This window comes from Lynx canadensis, chromosome B3, assembly GCF_007474595.2.
Source record: "Lynx canadensis isolate LIC74 chromosome B3, mLynCan4.pri.v2, whole genome shotgun sequence".
Taxonomy (NCBI): Eukaryota; Metazoa; Chordata; class Mammalia; order Carnivora; family Felidae; genus Lynx; species Lynx canadensis.
Genome location: NC_044308.2, coordinates 52,508,779 through 52,533,510, shown reverse-complemented (window position 1 = coordinate 52,533,510; position 24,732 = coordinate 52,508,779). Strand labels below are relative to the sequence as shown.

Below are 24,732 nucleotides of genomic sequence, written 5' to 3'. Positions count from 1 at the left end.
ATTTTCGAGGAACATCCATTGTGTTTTCCACAGAAGCTGTACCAGTTTGCATTCCTATCAATGGTGTATAAGGGTTCCTTTTTTTCCAAACCCTTGTCAACATTTGTTGTTTCTTGTGTTTTCAATTTTATCCATTCTGATAGGTGTGAGGTGATATCTCATTGCACTTTTGATTTGTATTTCCTTGACGATTAGTGATGTTGAGCATCTTTTCATGTGTCTGTTGGCCATCTAGATATCTGGAGAAATGTCTGTTCTTATCTCTGCCCATTTTTTAATTATTTGTTTTTTGGGTGTTGAGTTGTAGGAGGTCTTCGTATATCTGGATACAAACCCTTTATTAGATATGTCATTTGCAAATATCTTCTCATTCAGTAGGTTCCTTTTTGTTGATCATTTCCTTTGCTGTACAGCAGCTTTTTATTTTGATGAGGTCCCAGTAGTTTATTTTTGCTTTTGTTTCCCCCACCTCTGGAGACCGATCTAGAAAAATGTTACTATGTCCAATGTCAGAGAAACTACTTCCTATGCTGTCTTCTAGAGTATTCAGGTCTCACATTTACATCTTTAATCCCTGTCAAGCTTATTTTTATGTATAGTGTAAGAAAGTGATCCAGTTTCATTATTTTGCAGTGGCTGTCAAGTTTTCCCAACACATTTGTTGAAGAGACTATCTTTGCATTGCATATTGTTATCGCCTTTGTCATAGGTTACTTAACCAAATACTCATGGATTTATTTCTGTGCTCTCTATTCTGTTCCAACAGTATATGCATCTTTTTTTGTGTCAGTACCACACTGGTTTGCTACAGCTCTCTGGTATATCTTGAAATCTGGAATTATGATACCTCCAGCTTTGCTCTTCTTTTTCAAGACTTCTTTAGCTATTTGGGTGTGCGTGTGTGTATGTGTGTGTGTGGTTCCAAACAAATTTTATAATTATTTCTTCTAGTTCTTTGAAAAATACTATTGGTATTTTGATAAGAATTGCACTGAATCTATAGATTGCTTTGAGCAGTATGAGCATTTTAATAATATTTGTCCTTCCAATCCATGAGCACAGACTAGCTTTCCATTTGTTTATCTTCACTCTATATGCGTTTCTGGATACAGAAACGCATATAAAGAATTAGAAACCATGACTGAGATTAACTCTAGTTTTGTAAAACCGGTTCAATATTCAAAAATCAATTAATGTAATCTACCCTATCAATAGGCTAAAGAAGAAAAATCAATCAATAGGTGCAGAAAATGCTTCAAGATTTACTATAAAGTTAATCAAGACAGTATGGTACTGGCAAAAGAAGAGACAAATAGATCAGTAGGACAGAGTCCAGAAGTGGGTCTACAAAATGCAGTCAGCTAACCTTTGACAATTCAGTAGAGAAAGGTTAGTCTTTCCAGCAAATAGTGGCAGCCACTGAGAAGTCTGAATCTCAGTTCAGACTGACTGAATCAGCTGGTCCTATGTTAGAACAGACAAAAATGGAGGGGATGCAACATGCTCAGGTTACTGGGTACTAAATTGTGGGAAGCGTATGCATAGATGTGCGGTTTCTGCCCAGTTTGCATTTCTGTGTACTCAGACGTCCACCTTCTCCACACAGCACTGCTCCTGACTTAGCTCCTTCACCAGTGTCCTCACCAAACTCCGCATGTAATTCAATAAACGAGAGAAGGTACAGTGACGTTAGTTCTTACCCCACTAAATGCCATTGCTGAGTGCCGTCTGGCTCATGGGTGTGTCCCATTTCCTAGAATGGCTTCTGATCTAGAAAGTACTCAGTAAATATCTGTGCATAAATGAACTGCCTAGTAGCTTACAAACTCTATTGAAATATTTGATCAAATTTAAAATGATCTCAAGTAGTTAAAAATATTAAAGAATTCCAGACCAAACTAAGGTAAAACTCTAACAAATAACATTTATTTTTCTTTTACATATGTATTTCACAGCCTGAACATCACATCGCCTTCAGAGAAAGGTGCTTTTATGCCATTAAATTTTACTATTTACCACACAGGCATTTAACATTCTCATTAACATGATGAGACAATTTGCTGGTAAACATTTAAACACACAGACATTGGTTTCAGTATCTCAAGAACATTTTTTGGTCATAACCAAGGAGGTACATCAAAATAGGACACTGGCTAATAATTTATAAGCAAATAATATTTAACTCTGCATAGTTTATACAATAGGCTGTGGTAATAAATAATATCACCAATCTCATCAACTATTAACTGGCCACAAAAAGCCTAACATTCATTCAAATTATGATATGAAATGCTCTATTGGTGTAGTTTCAACATAGCCTTAAATGTTGTGGGGGTTTAACCCTGAAAGAAAAAGTACTAAACTGGTATGTTAGGTCAACTACAAATATGTCATGGTCACAAGTATTACATTCCTAACATGAAGGCAAATATTTAAATAGAAAAACGAGCAGTCCAAAAAATGTGAGTGTGCAAATTGTGAGGAAAACATTGCATTTAAATTTGCACTCATTTGCAAGTTACAGTACTAGCTCAGTATAAACACTAACAGGAAAAATAATCAGCAGTAAAGAATGGAAATGACCTCTCCCAGCAGAGAACTAGTCACTGCACACTGCTCCACAGCTCAGAAAGTGTTTCTGGTGATCTAGACTTTCTAACACCTTGTGACTATCCTTCATTCAACGCAGGAGCTGCAGGCATGCTTCCATCAGTGGGAAGACAAGAAAGGAAAACCTGAATCAGCAACATTTCTTTCCTCAATTTGGTATGAAGGTCCTTCCTGTTGTTGTAAATTACTAATATGCTAACTTCTAACCTCAGATGTTTTCTGAATCAGGTTTGCTAAATGCTGTAAAGAATAGCTACCCTTCGTACAACACTAGGTTTTGTTTTTGTTTTTAAGTATGTCAGCATGATGACAAGGTACATGCACAGTCATTCTACCAACCTGTATGGGCAACACTCAGCTTGATCAGTTCCCAATTCTACAGAGATTCTCTGTATTGTTTTCAAGGTGTTAACAGCTGCTTGGAAAGCAGAAATGCCTATTAATAGAGTATTTTTTAACTGAAGTGTTTATAAAAATAAAGCCCCAATCTTTAAGTCTATAGAATGTCAAGAATTCTGTTAGGGATGTTAAAAGCATTGGGCAAAACCCTTGTTTTGAGCGTGCCATCTGCCCCACAGGAGAAGATCCGGTTGCCAGGGATGATGTCAATCTGCATGACCCCAGCCCCAAGGTTTCTGAATATGGACTGCTTCGCATGCTCATTTTTGAATGAATGAATCAGGCCATGGCCTGTCAATCTCCAAACCTAATTGAGAAGAAAGTGAAAACACAAAGTGTTAAGTCTTTAAAAAACAGAAAGAGACCAAAAGCAGAAACATGCCCTTCATTTCTGTTGCCCTGAACTGGCCCAACTTCCCAGTACCCACCCCCTACCCCACCTTCCTAAAGGCTTAACTGATTGATGCCATTCACGTGATTCATTTACTATTGTTACATTTCACTGTCTCTTCTTCACACCCTCTTATAGTTTCATATTAACCACATATACCTCCATCTCTAATTCAATTAAATATTTAAGCGAATTAGATACATTGCTAATGTCAAGGGAAGCCCTGGGGCATTATAAGTAGAACCTTACCATCTCCCTTTTCAGAAACCTCACCTCAACTATACACAACAGAGTAAGGTACTAGGAGGCAGAAGAGGGGAGACAGGAGGTCCTGAGGAGCCAAAATAATGTTACAAAAAATTCTATGTACTAACAACTCTTAATTCAAAACAGAGTTCTTTAAAGCTTCTTAAGCTAGAAAGAACCACATAGTACTAAGGGAGGAAGGGTGTCAAGAGGCCTTCACTATCTCACAAAGCCTTACTTTACGGCCACATTTCAAAGAGTGCAGTGGGGTCATTTTTTCCCCAGTCTTCACAGCAGATACAGATAACACTTAGCATGTTCCAACTTTTTATACTGACTCACCTTTATGTTCCCTTCTGCTGAGCCTGTAGTGAAATACTCCTCACAGGGAGCCAGGGCCAGAGCCTTAATAGCGGAGTCATGCGCCTGGAACGTGTGAAGTAGCTGTCTTTGCCTGATGTCAAAAATGCAGACATAGCCTTTCCGACCACCGGAGATGAGGAGCTGCTGTTTTGGCGCGTACTGGAGTACGGTGGCACCGTGATCATGGCATGTGAAACCTGAAGAAGAAAAATACTGAGTCTTTCCCAAATAATCTTGCAATTCTGGTAATGTTTGAATGCACATTTAAATAATACAGAAATTACCAATTTTTAATTTCAATTTGTGTAATCATGATCCAAGTATTAAAAAAAAGATTCCAAGCACTGACAGAAAAAACATCCTTACCCATAATCTCAATATGAAAACACCTGCAGGAAGCTTAAACCTTAAGCCCACACTAAGTTATGCTGCCTTGTAAGAAGCCTATAGCAGCCAAAGTGCAGAGGAGACCAAGCTTCCCAATGACACACTCAGCCACCACATTAATCCCCACCACAATGAGTATTTACACTATCCTAGTTCCTGCCCATACAGCTTGTATGGTAAGTAACAAACTCAACTACAGCAGTGTGAAAATGACCAGCTATAGGGAAAGAGTTACCTTTCCCAGCATTCTGCATTTTAATATAACTAAAGCCTTCTACCAATATGGGGCAAATCTTTAAAAGCTATTAATTATTCACAGAAAAAAATTGCCATCAAAACTGAGAAATAACTATATTTTCAGAACGTGTATCAGTATGTATAATACAAGACTGAGAAATCTTTCTGTAAAAGAATCCATCTAGCTTTGTTTAACCCAAATGTATTGGAGCATGGAGCCTTCTTTCAACAGAAAGAAAAGGGTATCTTTTCCAATCAGAAAAACTGCCTTAAAAGAAATAGTATTAAAAAAACTTTTTAAATGCTTATTTATCTTGAAAGAGAGTGAGGAAAGGGCAGAGAGAAAGAGGGAGAGACAGAGTCCCAAGCAGGCTCCACACTCAGCATGAAGCCCAATGCAGGGCTCCATCTTATGACCCTGAGGTCAGGACCTGAGCTGAAATCAAGAGTTGGATGCTTAATTGACTGAACCACCCAGGCACCCCAAAGGAATATTTAAATAGCACTGTTTATATTTCTTGTTCTTACTTTATTGTTAGGTAATTCTTTAGCATATCTCCTTTCTATTGAGCTCAAATACTTTGCAACTAATTCTTAAAAAGCCTCGTTAGCAGAACCAATCTTCATATTTTGAAATGTAAAAAAAAACGAACGCTATTCTATGCTAGTTGGATCTTTACCTCAGCAAGATAGCCACTCATTTACATCCTTGAATAAACACTCACTGGCTAGAATAAAACCAGGAAAGCATTCCTTCATAGGGTATTAAAAATCATAGATCTTAACTCACTTACCATGAATGAGGCTGTTTCCAGGTGATACCAATGTGTCCCAGAGGCATACATTTCTTATAGAGAGAAAACAATAATTTTTGAGGTGCTTTTGTTATTGTCTTCAAGTCAAATATTTTTACGTATTGCATCTTACTATCTTTTTTGTTCACTCAGATTTATAAAGCAATGATTCTCAAGTAGGATCAGGATAAAAGCTGGGGATGTAGCTCTTGTAAGAGTTTATCCTGTTCAAACCACACAGTTGTGTCTCACAAGGCCCCACCTGTCTCTGCCATCTCATCCCTCAAGCCCATCTCTTTTCCATTACCACTCCAGGGAAATGGAGACATGATTTCCTGAGGAGAGGGGATGCTTCTGTACCCCCAGGGGTAACCACCACAGGGAAATGAGGTGTTTACTCATGGAAGTATCACCAACGAACATGATGTCAGGTCAAAAAAAGTACAGAGTATGGTGGCTACAGTGTCTCAAGAAGCTGACAATTAATAGCGCAAAAAAAAAAAAAAAAAACTTTAACATAATTACATATACTTGTTGATAAACTACATTGTTTTTCTCTTTTTGGTAAGGAAAACTACTAAGAATTATGTAACCAAGTTTTTTATCCAGAGGTGCAAAAACTCCTAAGTAAAAAAATCCATACTTGGTAGCAAGAATACCTTTCTGCTTAAAAATGTGATTATTTATGCTTCTGTCAACCTACCTGTTATCATTGGACTGTCCAGATGTGGCAACTAGACTTGAAGAGGTAATAAATGCAAAGTCGCTTGTGGCTTTACTGTGGCACTGCCAATTCTATGAAAAATAAAGTGCAAATGATGTTACCTAAAAATCCAGTAAAATCTGGTACAGCACAAACACAGAGTTCTGCTAGCAGTATATGCATGCGCAAAAAACAGGTTTTAAAAATCTAGAATAAAGTGATAAGCAGATTAGCTATTATTGGCGTATTCTTCACTAATATCCAGTGATACTTTAAAACTGGAAGAGTGGGTAATAATATGCAAGTAAAGGTTGTTTTGATAGATTATCTAACAAAGTAATAGGATGAACTTAACCAAGCCATTTAACAATTTTTGCTAATGATCTCAAATACATTTAATAAACTTTACATAATAATATAAATCATAATAAACAACAATAGCCCAAAGAGGGACACTCCCACCTGCCCATCTAGTCTTACACTACACTGTGAGGAACTCAAGTCAAATTAACTTCATAACTTAAATGCAAGCATCCATCTTCCTTACCATCTCTGTGCTCCCTGCCCTCATCTTCCCTTCCCTGTGAAGATTTTAGCAGTAATAAAAACAAGGTCAAATGTCCTGCAAATAATCTATAGCCTTAAGGCTGCCCAAAACCGCTCTTAAGGATGTTCCAGTATGTGGGAAACCATTTACTGAGCCAAGGCATGACTTTTCTTGTTGGATCAGGTGAATGAATAGAAACCTGGAGGTGAAGACTCAGGAGGGTGTCCAGGTATTTTAAAAAACATTCTTCTGTTTGGAATGATCATGATATAGATGTGAGTGAAGGTAAGAGGACAGATTCAAGAACACTTTCGTTTCTGTAAAAACTTTATGACAGTCTACAGGGCACTAATTTAAGAGAAATATCTTGTCTCATATACATAATTAAGAACACACATATATAGTCTAGAAAAGAAAATTAACATACATGAAGTTGTGCAGAAGAAGTTCTGTGCAGGATAGCATTACCCTCCAGCCTTCCTACCCCAACTGAGCCCCCACCAAGTGAAGATAGGCTTATCTACATCATCAAATGTTTTAATATGATTTGGATTAATGAGTGAAGTGGCCCATTGGGATTGGTTAATTTATAATGTAGTAAGAAAAATTCTGGAGCAAACTAGAATACATGAAACCTGTCAGAATTGGGTAGTGATTCACTTTAGGTACTATATTAAAAATATATCAAGAAAGGGTGTGCCTGGGTGGCTCAGTCGGTGGGGTGTCCAACTTTGGCTCAGGTCATGATCTCACAGTTCGTGGGTTCGAGCCCTGCGTTGGGCTCTGTGCTGACAGCCCAGAGCCTGGATCCTGCTTCGGATTCTGCGTCTCCCTCTCTCTACCCCTTTTCCACTTGTGCTCGCTCTCTCTCTCTCTCAAAAATAAACACTTAAATTTTTTTTTTTTTAAATCTATCAAGAAGTTAAGAGTTTTCAAAAAAGTAGAAACACTTATAGGGAAGCCTCTCAACATTTTCAAATACAGTGGTCATCCTTCAAGTTCTGAAAAGGAAGCTTTTTTGCTTTTTAGTCATTTCGGTCTAAAACTAGGGCAAATAATGGGTGCTGTGCTGCTGGGCAGAGGTGTCCCTTTTTCAATAGATCCAATGAGTGAATCTCCAATGAGATTTAGTGTCTTAAACAGACACTTGATAAATAAGCAGCTTCTGGACGTGCTCTGGGAATGCTGAGTGATACTTACCATGTAAGGTTTAGGATTTGATGCAGTTTGGTTTACTTGCCAGATACTCAGAAAACCCTCTCCATCTGCAACACCACACTGTAAGAATGGCACAAATATTAAACACAGCTTCTTATAACCATATCGAAGGCAAAATCATTGATTGAGAGTCACTGAAATCTCACTTAACATTCTGCCTGCACCTATTTCTATAGTGTAGGTCCCAGGAAAGCTAAGCACTAAAAATACCCTGAAACCTTTTAAGTGCTCTTCCATACCTATTTTTTTGTTTTCCTTTAGTAAGAAACTGGAAGATTTCAGGTGCTTTTATTAGGTACCACCAACACACTCAACAGAAATAGGGTTCTTTACCTTCCAGAGTATTTAATATCTTTAGGTAGATGATTGATCCATAAAACAACCTGAAGATCTGTGCTTTACTGGGAGCCAAGGGGGCATATAAACAGACACCAATAAACCATCTGCCTAGCTTAAACCCAGGGTCACTGAATTGGTTTTTAGATGTAGTTTTACTAAACATCTCCTCATAAATACCTTTTTCAGATGAAGTGTGCAGTAACCCCCACCCCACCCCCAAACCAACCTTGTTGCCTTGTGAATTAAAATATAATCTGGTAACTCTTGCATTGCCAGCTTGGCGGAAACAGACAAGTTGCTGAGGTCGTGTCCATTCAAACATTCGTACACTGCCATCCTGAGCACCTGTAAGATCTAAAACACGAAAGGAAAAGCAGAAAATAAAAAATGAAAAAGCTAAAGAGTTCCAATATTTTCCATTCTATAAATGAACTTCAAAATGACAGAGGCCATTTGTAATCCTTTGGATCATAAATAAAATACTTACAGTACTGATGGACTGGGTGGGACGTCATTCTCTTAACGTTATGGAGATTCCTTTTCATAAGCTTTAAAAGAAGATAAAAAACCAAATTCATTTAGTGCATTGCAGAAGAGAGGGGAAGGCCAACTCTAATTCTCATAGCCTTTATTCTCTTACAACTGGAATATTACTAACATATACCCTGTTGTGGGTGTTCTGAACCACTGAACACATGATACCTGTCTGAAGGCTGCAGCAGCAGTCACGTACTGGCACAGCCCTGGCCCGTATGGACCATGTGGATACCAAGCGGCTTCATCTAGAATAAAGGGAACTCTCCTCCAAGTGCTCTCCCTGAGGACAATCAGGAGTCTCTCCAGACTCGTCAGAATAGAACATGAGAATGGGATCCCTTCAACCACAGTGACTAACAACAATGTTATGGATGCATTTTTCAAATAGAGTAGACACAACTCCTCTTTGTCTCTGCTTTACCACTTTGCACCTCTCAGTTTGCCCATCTATACAATGGGAGATAATACTGTCACCTACCACCTAGGGTTGTTGTGAGGAAAAGCATGCTCCTGACAGAAAGTCACAGTATGTTAGCTAACTAACATTATTAGTTATGGGGTGCTAACTAGTCATTGCCCTCATCTTGAGGATCGTTCCTGAGTCAGAGTGACTTTCACTTATTCTGGAGTGAGTCCACACCCAGAAACCACACTGAATCGTAAGTAACATACCACACTAGCTCCCGTGCTCGTCTGCCCACTGCCCAGCCACGGCAGAGAGGAAGGTGGGTGCACCTGACTTGCTGAATAGGATGTGGCACTGGGCTGGTAAAGAGTTGTAGTGGAACCACGGTAATCAATATCATCTGAACTGTGAACAACATGCGTGTGTTACTACGAAGTGTTCTCTTAACACACATTCCAATTACACAGCTTCTTATGTATCCACAGGACAGTCTTTACTTTTTAAAAAATGAATAAATATCCATAAGGAAAACTTAGATATAGTTTCTAATCAGAGGCAATTTTAGTATACGTTAACTTTTCCCCTTGAGACAAAATATTTTACTGCACACAAGATGGAACAAATGTTTTCTCTGAAGAATTTAACACAAATGTTATTTTTATCATGTATAGAAAAAGATTATAAGGTCTCTTCAAATATAGATATCCCATGTATCAAACTCATACATTTTAAAGAAATCTGAGTTTAAAGGCTTCTTCAAGTACTGGTAATCATCACATAAAAATGTTACAGTAATTTTTATGATGGACTATATCATATTACATGGTTACATCAACTCTGACAGTATGATACTGAGACCTAGTAATATTATATCCTAAGAAAACAGAACCCTGCAGAACAAGGAGAGAGGTGATGATGGCACCATTCCCAAGCACATAAAATGTCGAAGAGTGTGGAGAAAAGCAAGAGGGAGGGCGAATGTGGAGGAGAAACCCCAAAATAGGAAAGTGTTGCAAAACACTCTTAGTGCAGTATCCACAGCATTACTGAAAAATGAACTTGTCTACATCTTCATCTGTAAAAAAGGTATGCCTGTAAGGTGATAATCAAGAAGGAATGATGAAATTTACCACTAAATGTGACCTATCAATCAGTCTTATTAACATATTGGTATATTCTGCTTTTTGTTTTAATTATCCAAACCAACTGAATTCGCTGAATACTGTGTAATTCCTGACATTTCTTTGTTAGGGTTAAATGTCAATGTTGTATTATTGGCATTAGGCTTTGGTGTTGGGGATTATTCTGAGTCAAACACTATGAATAGTTCTGTGTGGAATGGCAGAAGTATGAGTAATTTGTTCACTGATTTAAGAAGAGCCTTTCATTGGCACCTAAACCAATTATATTGGTTTCCTACCCAAATAAAGAGATATATATACTTTTCAAGATAATTCAAATCTGCATAACCATTTAATGGGTTCTTTTTTAAGAATACTATGTTTAAAATGGACTACACAAGGCAGACTAACCTTTTGGATTCTCTGTCATATTCTTCTCCAATCCATATATACGACTGACAGGCCAGCAGAGAAGTAACATCAAGTTCTTGTACATCATGTGTTGAAGCCAAGACAATTTCGTTACAGTTTGCCTATAAAGCAAAGGCAGAGTCAATAATTTAAGTGACTTCACTAAAATAATGGCACAATCTTTACAATGACTAAAGCTTTTACCTTATTAATGGAAAATGCCATGATCATATCTGATTCCTTATGAATGATTTTCGCCTTTCCACCCGGATAGCCCAGATCAGCTTCAACCTGCAAAACGTTACCGGCAGTTAGTTGTTGTGTAGCTCCATGCGAGACACACACACATTCCACAGAATTAAAAGAAGGATAAGAAGAAAGTGTAGCAGCAGCAGAAGCAAGAAAAAAGGTACCAGTAATTTTAGTATGTTGAGAATTAACTTTGGAATTAGCTTAAATTCTGATGTCCTGTAATCATCCTGACTATAAAGATTTCCATTATGATGACAGGATACTAACTGTCATGAAAGATAACTAGTAAGTTTTTATTAGTATTTGTAACAGCAACGTGCCGGGTGCATCTCTTCCAAAAGTGTGCGGACACTGCAGTAAAAATTTGTATGCAGTAAGAGGCACAGGGTGGAAGAAAAAGACAGTAAGACAAACAAGTCACGTAAGAAATTAAACATTTTAAAAGAGAGTAATAAGACAGGAAGAAGGACAAGTTGGGAAGAACAGTTAGAAAGGGATGAAGGAGACTGATGAGAGGAAGGTGCACTGGCTTAGGGTCAAAGGTGACAGAAGGAAAGAAGATGCAGGATCAAGGAGGAAAGATAAGATAACCACGTGTTTAAGAACAGGCTGGAAAAGGGGACAGAAGTGAAGATGGAACAGGAAGAAGGAAAGAGAAGAACCAATGCTTAGGAAGAGCAAGTCAGACATGGTGGAGTGTTTCCTAACCTGCACCACTGAGATGTATGGGAGCAACGAGTATTTCGATTAGCTGGCTAGCCAACGGGTTAGTATTAGAGATGAAGGTTAGCTCCTCGAAATTTAAGAATGAGCTAAAAATACAAGAGCGTGGAACACTACCTTGCTGTGGCAATCCTCTGCTACGCAGTTTTGTCTGACCTGTTCCACACGTTCTTCTACAGACTAAGTAACACCACACCGTCACAAACACAAAACACATGCATGAAATGAAATTATAAAGAGAATGAAAAATTTCAAACTGAAATGGTCACTCCATAACTTAAAGATGGTAATTTGTAAACTTCCCTTTTAAAAGCACAAAATCAAGAAAGAAAAACTAAGTAAAATGTGATGTCATCAGATGAAAACAATACAAAGCAAAACAGGCAAAATTAATGTGCCTATTACATACACAAAAGCTGTCTCAAAATAAAAATTAGTTATTTGTATGCCAGTTATGTAACTTAAAGCTCTAATTTAAACTGCAGTGTCTAAAAAATAAAACCTGTTTGTATGAGGTTGTGGAACCTCTTGTATGAGAAAATGCATTTTCTCTTGTATGAGAAAATGCACTGCACAGATTCCTAGCCTACAGAGGTTTATTTCAAATACAAATTAACACTATTTCTGAACACAGATTCAAAGTACTGATAATTATTTCACTCTTACTCATAAGAAATATATCCATTAAAGGGTAGTCAGGGACTGAAATTCACATCAACTGTTCACTATAAACGATATTTTCTCCTTACAAGTAAATAGATGTTTGATAAAATGGCGCACAGGAAAGAAATCACACAAAGAGCTTACTCCTGGTTGATGACAGGGTCATCAAGGATGGCTACAGTCAGAATAATAGTTCTGCTCTTCTGTGGAAACCTCTGAAGGTTTGATCATAGCAATACACCCCTCCTAATATTTCTTGAAGTGATTGCTTCACTTTCAACCAAAAGGGCCAAATTCTGTGCACGCCTTCAGCGACTGCCTAGGGATGCTACAGAGGAACAATGACGGAAAGGTAACTATGTGCAAGGCCCACTCAACATAAGCCAAACTGCTGAACAACCTGTTTGCCTTTAATCATAAATAGCGGACTTTGCAACATTTACTGATTTCACAAAAACTGTCTTGTGGAATATTGTTCTTCTTTAACATATTCAATGAGTAAAAATATCTTCTTATGAATATACCTAAAATTTCAGCATTTCTCAGGAGAATTTTCTAAGTAATTTTTTAAAATGAGCCAACATTTTAGAATTTTTAGGATGTTTTTCAATTTGACTAATTAATCAATTCACTGAATTTACCAAATTTATGAGTACTACAATCCTACTTAATAATTTAAAAAGATAATCCACTCTTACTGAATGGATAATTTTGACAAATGTTCCATATTTCTGAGCTTAGTGACCAGTTTTTATTTTGTCTTAACAGCTTTAACACTTTTTTTCAATTTTTTCCTTACTGAAAACAAATTTTCAGTAGATCTGTGCTATTCAAAACAGTAGCCATTAACCATATGTGACCATTTAAACAAAATTAAGTCACACTAGCTACTTTTTTTTTAAGCGTATTTACCTATTTTGAGAGAGAAAGAGAGAGAGAGCACGCACGGAGAGGAGAGCAAGACAGAGAGGGAGAGAGAGAGAGAATCCCAAGAAGGCTCTATGCTGTCAGTGTAGACCCCAACACAGGGCTCGAACGCACAAACTGTGAGATCATGACCTGAGCCAAAATCAAGAGCTGGATGCCTAACCAACTGAGCCACCCAGGCGCCCATACTAGGTACACTGCAAGTGTTCAGTAACTGTATGTGCCTAATAACTATTGTATTGTATACAAAAGATATAGATTTCCATTATCACAGAAAGTTCTATTGGACAGCACTGAACAAGATAGTAATTCCACACAATAATTTGAAATCCAAAAGGTACAAAAGGGTACATGATAAAAATTCTTCCTCCCAACCAAACTCCTACCATGTACTTCCCATCCTTGGGCCAACCAATGCTTACAGAGCATTTTAAGAAATTTCACCTCGCTGTTCATGGAGACCCTCTGCTTGTAGAAAATCTGAAGAGAACACACAGTATATGGGGCTGCTGATACCAACCACACAGAGACTGAGGGATATAAAGGAGAGACTAAGGGGCAGAAGGAGGGAGAGGCTTAGTTACAGAAGAAGGAAACCTAAGAGAACAGATCCTGAAGACAAGACTAAGGGTTCAAGCAACCTAGACACCTCATTTCCCACAACTCTTGAGGCTCTGACAATCCAACCAAACCATGCTACAAACCTTCTGAATAATTAAACATATTCCATTTTCAAGGAATCATTACATTTAATAATTAGAAGAACTAAATACTCAAAAAACTGATCCTTTAATATACTGGCTTTCTGTGAATAACAGAGTCCTAATTGAGCAGGTATCTTTTATGTTAAATCTATTTCTTAGTTTATGAAATTTGGATGAAGCATCACTACAAGAAATACTGTCAACAGTCAACTAAATGAAAGAGAATGAAATCTGTGATTTCCCTAACAAACCCTAACAAATGGAGATGTGGTTCTCTATTTTACCTTGGAAAACAGAGCCATATTAACTGTCCCTCTCAGTTTTCAATTTTCTAAGTGAAATATAATTCATTGTTCTTTTCTCATAGATTTTGTTTGCCAAATCTTTAATCTAATCTGACACTCTACTCTGTACACTCTCTACGCTGCCCATTATCTCATGAAGTAGCCACAAGGACTGATATGCTCGTGTAACAGATCTGTGCCCTCCTCTTTTATAAGAGATATTTTTAAGTTCTAACGTACCAGTCTCCCAAATTCCTGATTCTTCTTGAACCCTGTATGACATTAAATTACTAATTCACAATCAGCTTAAAAATCACTGTGCAGTGTCGAACTTCTGCATCACTTTGTAAAAGCAAACTTCCTTCATCACATATTCATATTTCTGTAGTTTATAGTCTTTCACAAAAATTATCCTGAATTTGTTTCCAAAGTTTATCCTGTTCATTTCTTTTTTTTTTTTTTTTTTAATTTTTTTTTCAACGTTTATTTATTTTTGGGACAGAGAGAGACAGAGCATGAACGGGGGAGGGGCAGAGAGAGAGGGAGACACAGAATCGGAAACAGGCTCCAGGCTCTGAGCCATCAGCCCAGAGCCCGACGCGGTGCTCGAACTCACGGACCGCGAGATCGTGACCTGGCTGAAGTCGGATGCTTAACCGACTGCGCCACCCAGGCGCCCCTATCCTGTTCATTTCTAAATGCTAAATAAACAAAATACTTTTAAAGGGCTATGTTAGATTTCCTGTTAAATGATATTCAAAGAATCATAACAGAGAGTACACTCATTTATATATTAAATCACCCAAATAATCCATCACAATATTTATTATTTGTAAAAGCCCAACGGAAAGCCTTGCAAAGAAGTACCAACTTTCACTTGGTTATACGTGATTTACCAAGGGACCTATGTTGTCTCATTGTTATAAAATGAAAAGTCTAAGATTTTATCTTATAGAAGAAATTCACTGTAGTCAGGTAAACTATTACCCATAATGTATGAAAGATAATTAGGCTGCAACCAAAAAGTAAATCACTAAAAAAGTTAAAACTAAACAAAAATTACAAAACAATTTTTTTTTTCCAAAATACCTCACTCTGCTTTCTTTTCTTAGTGAAGATATATCTAATAAATGTCTCTTGAAGGACTTCTTGTTTCACAAGAAAATGCCAGAGTCTTTTGACTGGAAGTGCAGAAGAATCCCGGGACCTATTAAAAAAAAGGAATACATCTTATTTAATTCTGTAGAAAATGTGCTTCATATCTGCAGAAACTTTAAAAAAAAAAAACCCTCCATTATCTATTGCAAAGAAGATACATCATTAAGTTCAGCAAAGTTTTATAATTTTTTTCTTTTAATTTTTAGTTCTTCTAAAAATACTCCTTTATCTGGCAATTAATTCTCTAATTACACGGTTCTCTGAATGAACAGGTTGAGCTGAGAGTCAAAAGAAGCTATTATTCTCTTTTTAAATTATATTGTAGGTTGGTTCTGTTGGTTACATAACATCACCAATGAATATAAAGTCACAGAGTTCATTTTTAACAACCCCCCCAAAGCTAAAAAGCCTGTTTTTTCAAGTTTATCAGTGATACTCTTAATCACAGGACAGGTGCCTCACAAAAGTATGCTGCTTATCCAAAGGACAGACAGGAGGGCAGGTAGAAGACCAAAACATCAATAAAAAACCTTAATATATCTACTATTAAATTATTGCCAAAATGTAAGTAGCACCTTGTTTGTATATGTAGATTATTATCCCAAAATATTTCCGTATGAATTCTTACAATGGCAAAAATATAATAAATGCTTTTTCCTGATTACAAAAGTAATACATCTATTCAATTATTGGTCATCCTGGGAAAAATGTTTTCTATCCAGATTATTCTAATGTTTTCCTTCACATATATTGCTAGAAATAGAACTGTAGGTTCAAAGTTATGAATGTTTTTACAAAAACATAATATAAGCATATTTTGCCAAACTACCTTCCAGAAAAGTTAAACCAGGCTACATTTTCATGGGCATTATAAGCATCCTTACTTGGGGGCGCCTGGGTGGCTCAGTCGGTTAAGTGTCCGACTTTGGCTCAGGTCATGATCTCACGGTCTGTGAGTTCGAGCCCCGTATCGGGCTCTGTGCTGACAGCTCAGAGACTGGAGCCTGTTTTGGATTCTGTGTCTCCCTCTCTCTCTGCCCCTCCCCTGTTCATGCTCTGTCTCTCTCTGTCTCAAAAATAAATAAACGTTAAAAAAAATTAAAAAAAAAAATAAGCATCCTTACTTGAATGGAGTATTTTCAGGTTCTAGCATTGCTTTATTTCGAAGAATAGCTGGTCCGGCTCCTACTGAAAGGTCAGTTGGGTAAGTGTTGATATAGTTAGGTGGTGGACCTTCAAACTGATCCATTTTCTCTTGCAATATCTGTTCCCAGTTCTCCAAGTTTTTAATGACAGCAATACCTAACGGTGATGTTACAGGCAATTCTAAAAGAGGACAGAAATGCCAACTTGTTTTCATAAAAATGTTGATCATCATCCACATATTTAAAAACTCTGAAATTTTTGGAGCCAAAACCTCTGAAAATACAAATAAACCTGAAAATGTTGATCTAATACTATTTGGATTCTTAGTGCTTTTAACAAAACAGAAGGCCAGCTCTCTAAATTGAGCAAGAAAATGTCTAGCTTCTCCAGTCTGATTTCCTGCTTTTTCTTTCAACCCTCTGGGTAAACAGTGGTTCTTGCTATGAATTAAAACCATAGACTGGAGCCTAAAGTACACAAGATCTCATCAAATCTCCAATTTTTAGTACCAAACGCTCTTTTATGTAGATTTCTATGAAGAGAAACTTGATGCTAATATATTTAAGAACATTAATTACCTACCAGAGAATTCCAATCCAGCAATGGGAAAGAAATTCTTGACGTTGTGAAGTACTAGCTTAACCATTGTCAAATGCAGAAGAGCCCAGCTGTTCAAGGGAAACAAACAAACAAAAAGTTCTCCTTCACTGAAAATAACATCATGAGAGAAGCATAGTAATGATTCCTGTCAATTGTTTAGCCCAATCTCCAATCCAGAAAAAAAGTTGTTCTTTTCTAACAACTTAAACCTTTGTCATATAATAGAAAATATGTTAACAATGTACAATTGGAATACACTTATAATATCTGAAAACCACCTAATGGAAAAAGATTTATAGTCACATGCAATCTAATAGCGTATCAATGAACATATACTAAGTTCTAATGTCACATCAATAAATTACATATTTTTTCTAACTGAAAATGTTTGTGTTTCCACTCTACATGTAAGCTATTCTTAGACACTAGATGTGAAAGACATACTCTACTCTCTAGAAATTTAACCTCAAAGATACAGAATTACTAACCTGAAAATGTAAGTCAGCTCTTGTATAATAAATTCATGATAGTATTACTTAAAATTCCTAACGTCAGGATTTTTTTTTTTTTTTACAAAAGAGAGAGAGAGAGAGAGAGAGAGAGAGGAAAGTTACCTATAGGAATTTGGATCTTGGTGCTCCTGTATTTGTGTATCTGAAAAAAAAGCATCATCTTCTTCTTCATCACTATGAATGCTTTCATCAGAATCATATATAACACCACTATCAGACAAAGGGAGAAATGGCTGCAATAAAAGATAAAGTTATTTTTTAAATATATAATCAGGTTGTTTTTGTCTTAACTTAATGAACATTTTTAAGTGGTGTCTAAATAAAAACTTCCTTTCACAAATGATACTAGGCCTACGAAAGTCAAGAAAACTAGTCAAAACTCTCAGATTCAATAAAAAAACTCAATACCTAGATACAATATAAATACTTCTAGAGCATTAATTGTAATAGCCAAGTTATGGAAGCGAACTAAGTGTCCATTGATAATCTATAAAGATGTGGCACATGCACAGAGAAGTATTACTCAGCCATTAAAAAGAATGAGATCTCGCCATCTGTGACAACATGGATGACCTAGAGGGTATTATGCTGAGTGAAGTGAGTCAGAGAAAACAAATACCATATGATTCACTTATATGTAGAATCTAAAAAACAAAACAAATAAACAAAAAAACAGGAACAAAATCATACAGAGAACTAGTGGTTTCCAGAGCAGAGGGAGATGGGCAAAAGAGGCAAAAAGGATTAAGAGGTACAAAGTTCCAGTTATAAACTAAATAGTTCACAGGGATGATAAATACAGCATAGGGAATAGGGTCAATAATACTGCAATAATGTTGCATGGTGACAGCTGAGAGATACACTTATTGTGGTTAGTACAGAGTAATGTATAGAACTGCTGAATCACTGTACACCTGAAACAGTGTATGTCAACTATACTTCAACAAAAAGTAAATTAAAAGAAATAGTAAAACATATGTCACAGAGGGGTGCCTGGGTGGCTCAGCTGGTTGAGCATCTGACTCCTGACTTTGGCTCAGGTCATCTCATGTTTGTGACACTGAGCCCAGTGTGGGGCTCTGCTGACAGCGTGGAGCCTTCTTGGGATTCTCCCTCTCTCTCCCCCTCCCCCTCTGGCTCTCTCTCTCTCTCTCTCTCTCTCTCTCAAATAAATACTTAAGAAAAAGTATATCACAGAAATATTAGAAAACAAGCCTTTTCTTATATATCAAGAGAACTAGTTAGACAAGTTGAAAGAAAAAAGACACACTGAAAAACATAAAATATCAAAGGAAAACCCTTATGAAAACAGACAGCTATAGTGAAGGAAAGCACAAATCCTTCCAAAAGCTATATAAGGAGACTCAGACATGTAAAAACTATAATTCTTTAAAATTAATTTATAAGTTTTAAGTTAATTGCCATAAAAATCCCCCTGGGTATTTCTTTTCCTTTTTTGAGGCTTTATGATGATTCCAAAGTTCATAGGGAAGAAAAAATAGACAAGATTAGCTGAGAAATCTTTTTAAGGTGAAAGATATCATTTGTAGTGGATATTAAAACAAGTAATTAAAAGAAGTGCAGCCTAGATATTGATCAATGGAAATACAGTCCAAAAGTAGTATATGTATAAGAAATTAATCTATGACAAAGATAACAAAAGTGGGAGGAAAGGAAAAATAACTGGTTACGATAACAAAAGCAAATCTTCAGAACTCACCTTGAAAGACTTTTTAAAAGTGGGATCAATACCTCAAGAACTCTGAGATCTAATAAAATTTTTAAATGGAAGGTGGCATGATGAAAGATATATTTCCTATGTGGACATACAGCAAGGTGACCACAACATTAGCATGTGTAAAGAGGGCAACATTAATAGAAGGAAGGTGATTAGTCTGAAAAAGCAAAGCGCTGAAAGAAAGTACTAGTAGCATGTACTGAACATGATATGAAATGCAACTACAATGGATCTAGTCTCTGGGAGTATTCTGATACCCAGAGTTCTATCTGCTTTGGAGAAAGAGAGACATGTCATGGGGCTGAACTCTGGCCTGATGAAACCCCCAAATATCCATCTATCTCCTCTTGCTCTAATTCCATGGTGACCAAGGGAAATACTGATAATTAGACAAAGGGAACTAGATGGCAGACACAAGTATTCCAGTCACTAGAAAACAAGGATGCTGATTATATGTTAATAAAACTGACTTCTGGTTTAGACCCAAATCCTATACAATTTTCATTTGTCCCATCCATATCAAGTATCTGACCATCATCATCTTATCATCCCTGAATGAATATTCAGTTTCTGGACTTGAGAAATTAAATATCTAAACTATACTTGTTCCACCCAGAGGCTGCCTCACCATTCCTATGTGATGCACACATAAGAATAAAAAAAAAAAAAACCCACATAAAAGCTTATATTCCTTAAACCCCTTACCTTTGCAACAAAATAATCCCACATACTAAGTTCAGGAGGAATAAATTTTTCTTTGTAAGATGGTCTCTCTGCAGGCACTGGTGGGGGGGTAGCATCTTTTACAGGTCGTCCAGGGACGAGCATTCGCATGTTAAATCTTCTACGATGTTTATCTATGTCTTCGGAAGGAACAGGAGGTGCTGAATAAAGATAGAGGGAGAAAACAGCATTTATCTTAGAGTTAAAGTTAACTTTCCTTTCAACATACTCCTGCCACGTTTTAGTTTAGACTAAATTACTTGTATCTGCATTAGTTTTCCAGGAACCATGGCAGAGACACACATGAGGATAGAGCATAAAAGAATATCTTGCCATGAAGCAGACTGTGTGCTATTCAGAACAAAGATTAAAGTAATTCTATTACAATGCATTAAATACATGACATATTCATTAGTGCTTGAGTAATTATTTCTGGCCATGCTGTTTAAGAAAGATTCACTGAAGCTGTAGGATGTAAAGCATGCCTTTAAAAAAGAAGGGAGAAGCTCCACGTGAAAATAAAGAAGGGACAAGAGAAACCAGTAACTAGAGGTTTAGGTGAATGACGATGATAATAGAGGAATATAATGGAGTAAACACTGCTAAGAGGGTTATTTAAAATGAACCCAAGAGGACATTGAGGAAGTGGGGCTTATGCACATCTCCTGTCTCACATTCTCTGTAATTGTTGCTGAACCCCACTAAAAGCCGAGGCATCTGCTGCATTTAGAATGGACATGAATGGACTTTCCACCTAACACCAGCCCTAGCAACCAATCACATATAGATGAATGTAACGGTAGCTATACCAGCACCAATCACATTTCCTTCAAAACAACTTCTGTAAATTCCCTCTTTCCTCCTTAAAAACTCTAGCCTCCTTTGTCTCTCCAGAGCATGCTTTTGATTTTGGTTGACTCGGTGTCTCCCAGACTGCAATCCCTAAGATCCTAAATAAACACATACATTTTATTTGGCAGCTTGCAATCTTGCTTTCTTTTTTCCCCCGGATGACAAGGAGTCAACTTCAGTTGACTGAGGAGGGGAATAACAAGAAGAGTGCAGAGCTGGGCTGGGACTAGGCTGTGGATGTGAAGCTGGGAGCTTATCCTATGGTGATCCTCACAAACACTTCTTAAGTTAGTCACAGGTTGAGGTACTATTGCTCGGTCAATGACAGAGAAGATGGAAGATGATGATGTAAGAGCGAACGACTACAGTGGGTAGTAAAGACTGAGAAGAGTTAGATATGAGGAACACATAAAAGTAACACCAAAAGGATTCAGGAACTAACTAGAGGAATGCCAGAAAGTAGAAGTCAACAGCTCCTCTCTTAAAACTAGTCACAAGAAATGATAATTCTATCTTTTTTTTTTTTTTAATTTTTTTTTTTTCCAACGTTTATTTATTTTTGGGACAGAGAGAGACAGAGCATGAACGGGGGAGGGGCAGAGAGAGAGGGAGACACAGAATCGGAAACAGGCTCCAGGCTCTGAGCCATCAGCCCAGAGCCCGACGCGGGGCTCGAACTCATGGACCGCGAGATCGTGACCTGGCTGAAGTCGGACGCTTAACCGACTGCGCCACCCAGGCGCCCCAATAATTCTATCTTGTTCCCTCTTCCATCATATCCCACACACAATTCATCAACAAATCCATCAGCAATATCAAATTATAGCCAGAATATAACCACTTTTCGCCCTACAACTACCACTCTCAGCTAAACCACATTTATCTTTTTTTAGTAAAATTTACATAAAAATAAAGATTTTTAAGTGTACAATTCAGTGTCATTTAGTACATTCACAATGTTATGCTACCACCAACTCTATCTAGTTCCAGAGCATTCTCATCCCATTTCATTCCCAAATGTAAACTCTAGAGTCATTACACAGTTACTCCATACTCTTCCCTCCCTCTAGCCCTTGGACAACCAATCTGCTTTCTGTCTCTATGGGTTTACCTATTCTGGATATTTCATATAATGGAATAATAAAATACATGACCTTCTGTGTCTGGCTTCTTTCACTTAGCATAGTTTTGAGCTTTATGCTGGTATGGCATGTATAAGTACTTTGTTCCTTTTTAATGACTGAGTAACACTCCACTATATGTATGTATGTATGTATATGTGTGTGTATGTATGTGAATATATATGTATATATATATATATATATATATATATATATATATATATATACCACATTTTGTTTATCCATTCATTCTTGATGGTAACCCACAATTATCTTTTAAGTGGACCATTACAATAGCCCCCTTCTTTTATTCTTGTTCTATAGTCTATTCTCCACATAGCAGCTAGAGCTGAAAAACCTAAATCAGATTAGGCCACTCCTGCCAATAGTTTCCTATCTTTCTTTATAATAACTACTGAAGTTTTCACCATCCTAAATGACCTTGCTCCCAGCTGGTTGTCTTACCCTATCTCCAACCAAACTTCCCCAGCTAAAACAGCCATTCTGGCCTCCTCTGTAGTTCCTGGAAAAGGCCAAACTCAGTCCTACCTCATGCCTCATGACCTTGGTACTCCCTTCACCATCTGTAATTGCCTGAAATTACAGAGCCTGAAAGACTCTGACCCCAGATATCTGCATGGTATGATCCCTGACTTCTCTAGGACTCTGCTCACATGCTCTCATCAGAAATGTGTTTTCTGACCATTCTAACTAAACTGTTCCCAAACCCTTTCCTTCATGACTCTCCATTTAACTCTGCTTTATTTTTATCATAGTTCTTATCATAACTGAAATACTATTATTTGTTAATTTGTTTACTGTGTGCTAACCTCCACTACATGTAAGCTTCATGAAGGTAAGGGGTTGTCTGTGTTATTCATCCCAAAGCCAACAACGCTGCTTTGTCACGTAGTAGGTGTTAAGTGAATGCAAATATGAATCTGCACTCAGAAGTTTTAAGCATGGATGACTTGATGAATGGATTACCATGAAAAAAAAATAATAGAAAATTCAGAAAGAGAAAGAAGTGATTTGAGGGGAAAATTTTCAAATTTAAGGTTGGCTACAACAAGGTAGGAACAAGATAAAGATGAAGAGTCACCCACCCACATACGGGGGAGCGAAAGCAATGAAAGTGGCTAAGACATCCTCTCCTACTTTGACGTATACAGAAACTTATTCATTTAATTCAACCTTGGGCAGTAAGGACACAGATGAGAGCCAGTGCCATTTAAACTCTTTGTGCCATTGATTCCCCATCTGTAGTAGGATAATTTCCAAGGATGAATTAACATGATTTCTGTTTCAGCACCAAGATGGAAACTCTTCCTATATCATCAGTCTACACCTTACATATCCTTCCATCTTTAAAAGTGGGATAAAAAATACCAAAAAAAAAAAAAAAAAAAAAGGCAGAAAATGGAATTTTAAAAACCATATGCATGACTGGAAAAGCTATCTTGCACATGACCATGAACCTAATATGAAGCCAACTGTTCTCATGCTCTGTAAAGATTATGATGATTTATTTAAATCTTTTTTCTCTAAAAACTATCCTTTTCCCTTTCCATTCTTTAACACTCTCCTCACTTACCTTCACCTGTCCTCTATTTCTTTTTTATCCTCCTCAAATTTGTCCTGGTTTATCAAAAAATGTTCAACTGAAACTTTATTTTTATTTGAACATGAGTTTAGTTATTTACTATTCTAACCTAAGTGATGAGATTTTAAACATCACTGATTTTCAAAATAAAAATTCTTGTAACATTAGAAAATCTTTTACTTTTGCACTGGAAATTATTTACATTTACATATATTAATTGGTATCAAATTTATCTTACCTGCAATATTTTCTGCTTGTCTTTGAGGTTTCACAACAAGCTTCACACCCCCTCCAAAAACAGCAGCCCACATCCGATTATTTAATGGGTGGGCTGCAAGTCGAAACAATTCATTGGAGGAATTTGTAGCAAGAGCATGTATCAATAAACTTAAGTAAACAGCAACAACAGCTTCACACAACAAAATGTTCAATTTTGGCTGGTCTTCATCTTGAGCTGAACTCAAGAGATTAATGAGTGAGCTCACACCTGTATGGGTATATAATATCATAAGAAGTGTATCAGCAAAAAGCTCCAGAAGAAAAAATCCAAATCTGTAACTTAACCAAAATTATGTATCCATATTATGTAATATATCCATAATTTGAGCAACAAGATAAATGACAGAAATGGATTATAATCTATGGAATAAAATAAGCCCACAGTTTATACTGATATAATAAATGAGTGAATAAATAAATAAAAAGGGGAGAAATGAAAGCTCTTCCTCATAGTACAATTTCAACTAAAAGTAAAAGGAATGATAAAATCAGAAAAATCACCATCTAGTAATCCCCACAGTAATATCTGATTCAGACAAGAATGGATGCTAAAATTAGTGGGTGAAAGCATAATATTTTACACAGTCTCAAACTACCTCTTCAAAAGAAACTTATTGATTACAAAGAAAAAATATTAGCTTAACAAATGTGAAATTTGGCAGCAACTACCTTAACAGGTGATCAGAGTTAATAGCACCAATTATGGAACTAACTGACGTCATATGCCTCTTGACAGTC

General features: G+C 36.8%; 1 protein-coding gene across 4 annotated transcripts in view; it reads right to left on the bottom strand.

The window, feature by feature from the left end:
- Nucleotides 1-1,899: 1,899 nt before the first annotated feature.
- DMXL2 (Dmx like 2) overlaps nt 1,900-24,732 on the bottom strand; it is a 159,587-nt gene continuing 136,754 nt past the window's right edge. For 2 of the 4 annotated variants that reach the window (XM_030318191.2, XM_030318192.2), the window contains exons 28-44: nt 23,954-24,202; nt 20,122-20,300; nt 17,781-17,911; nt 17,149-17,234; nt 16,545-16,746; nt 15,352-15,469; nt 11,802-11,864; nt 10,914-11,000; nt 10,710-10,831; nt 9,444-9,582; nt 8,722-8,782; nt 8,461-8,588; nt 7,878-7,955; nt 6,131-6,222; nt 5,428-5,480; nt 3,989-4,206; nt 1,900-3,316 (exon numbers count right to left, since the gene is read on the bottom strand). In XM_030318191.2, the coding sequence (XP_030174051.1) occupies nt 3,107-3,316; nt 3,989-4,206; nt 5,428-5,480; nt 6,131-6,222; nt 7,878-7,955; nt 8,461-8,588; nt 8,722-8,782; nt 9,444-9,582; nt 10,710-10,831; nt 10,914-11,000; nt 11,802-11,864; nt 15,352-15,469; nt 16,545-16,746; nt 17,149-17,234; nt 17,781-17,911; nt 20,122-20,300; nt 23,954-24,202 (2,216 nt within the window). In that variant the 3' untranslated portion in view covers nt 1,900-3,106. The remainder of the gene's footprint in view (nt 3,317-3,988; nt 4,207-5,427; nt 5,481-6,130; nt 6,223-7,877; nt 7,956-8,460; nt 8,589-8,721; nt 8,783-9,443; nt 9,583-10,709; nt 10,832-10,913; nt 11,001-11,801; nt 11,865-15,351; nt 15,470-16,544; nt 16,747-17,148; nt 17,235-17,780; nt 17,912-20,121; nt 20,301-23,953; nt 24,203-24,732) is intronic. The other 2 variants (XM_030318193.2, XM_030318194.2) reach the window with 1 other exon arrangement.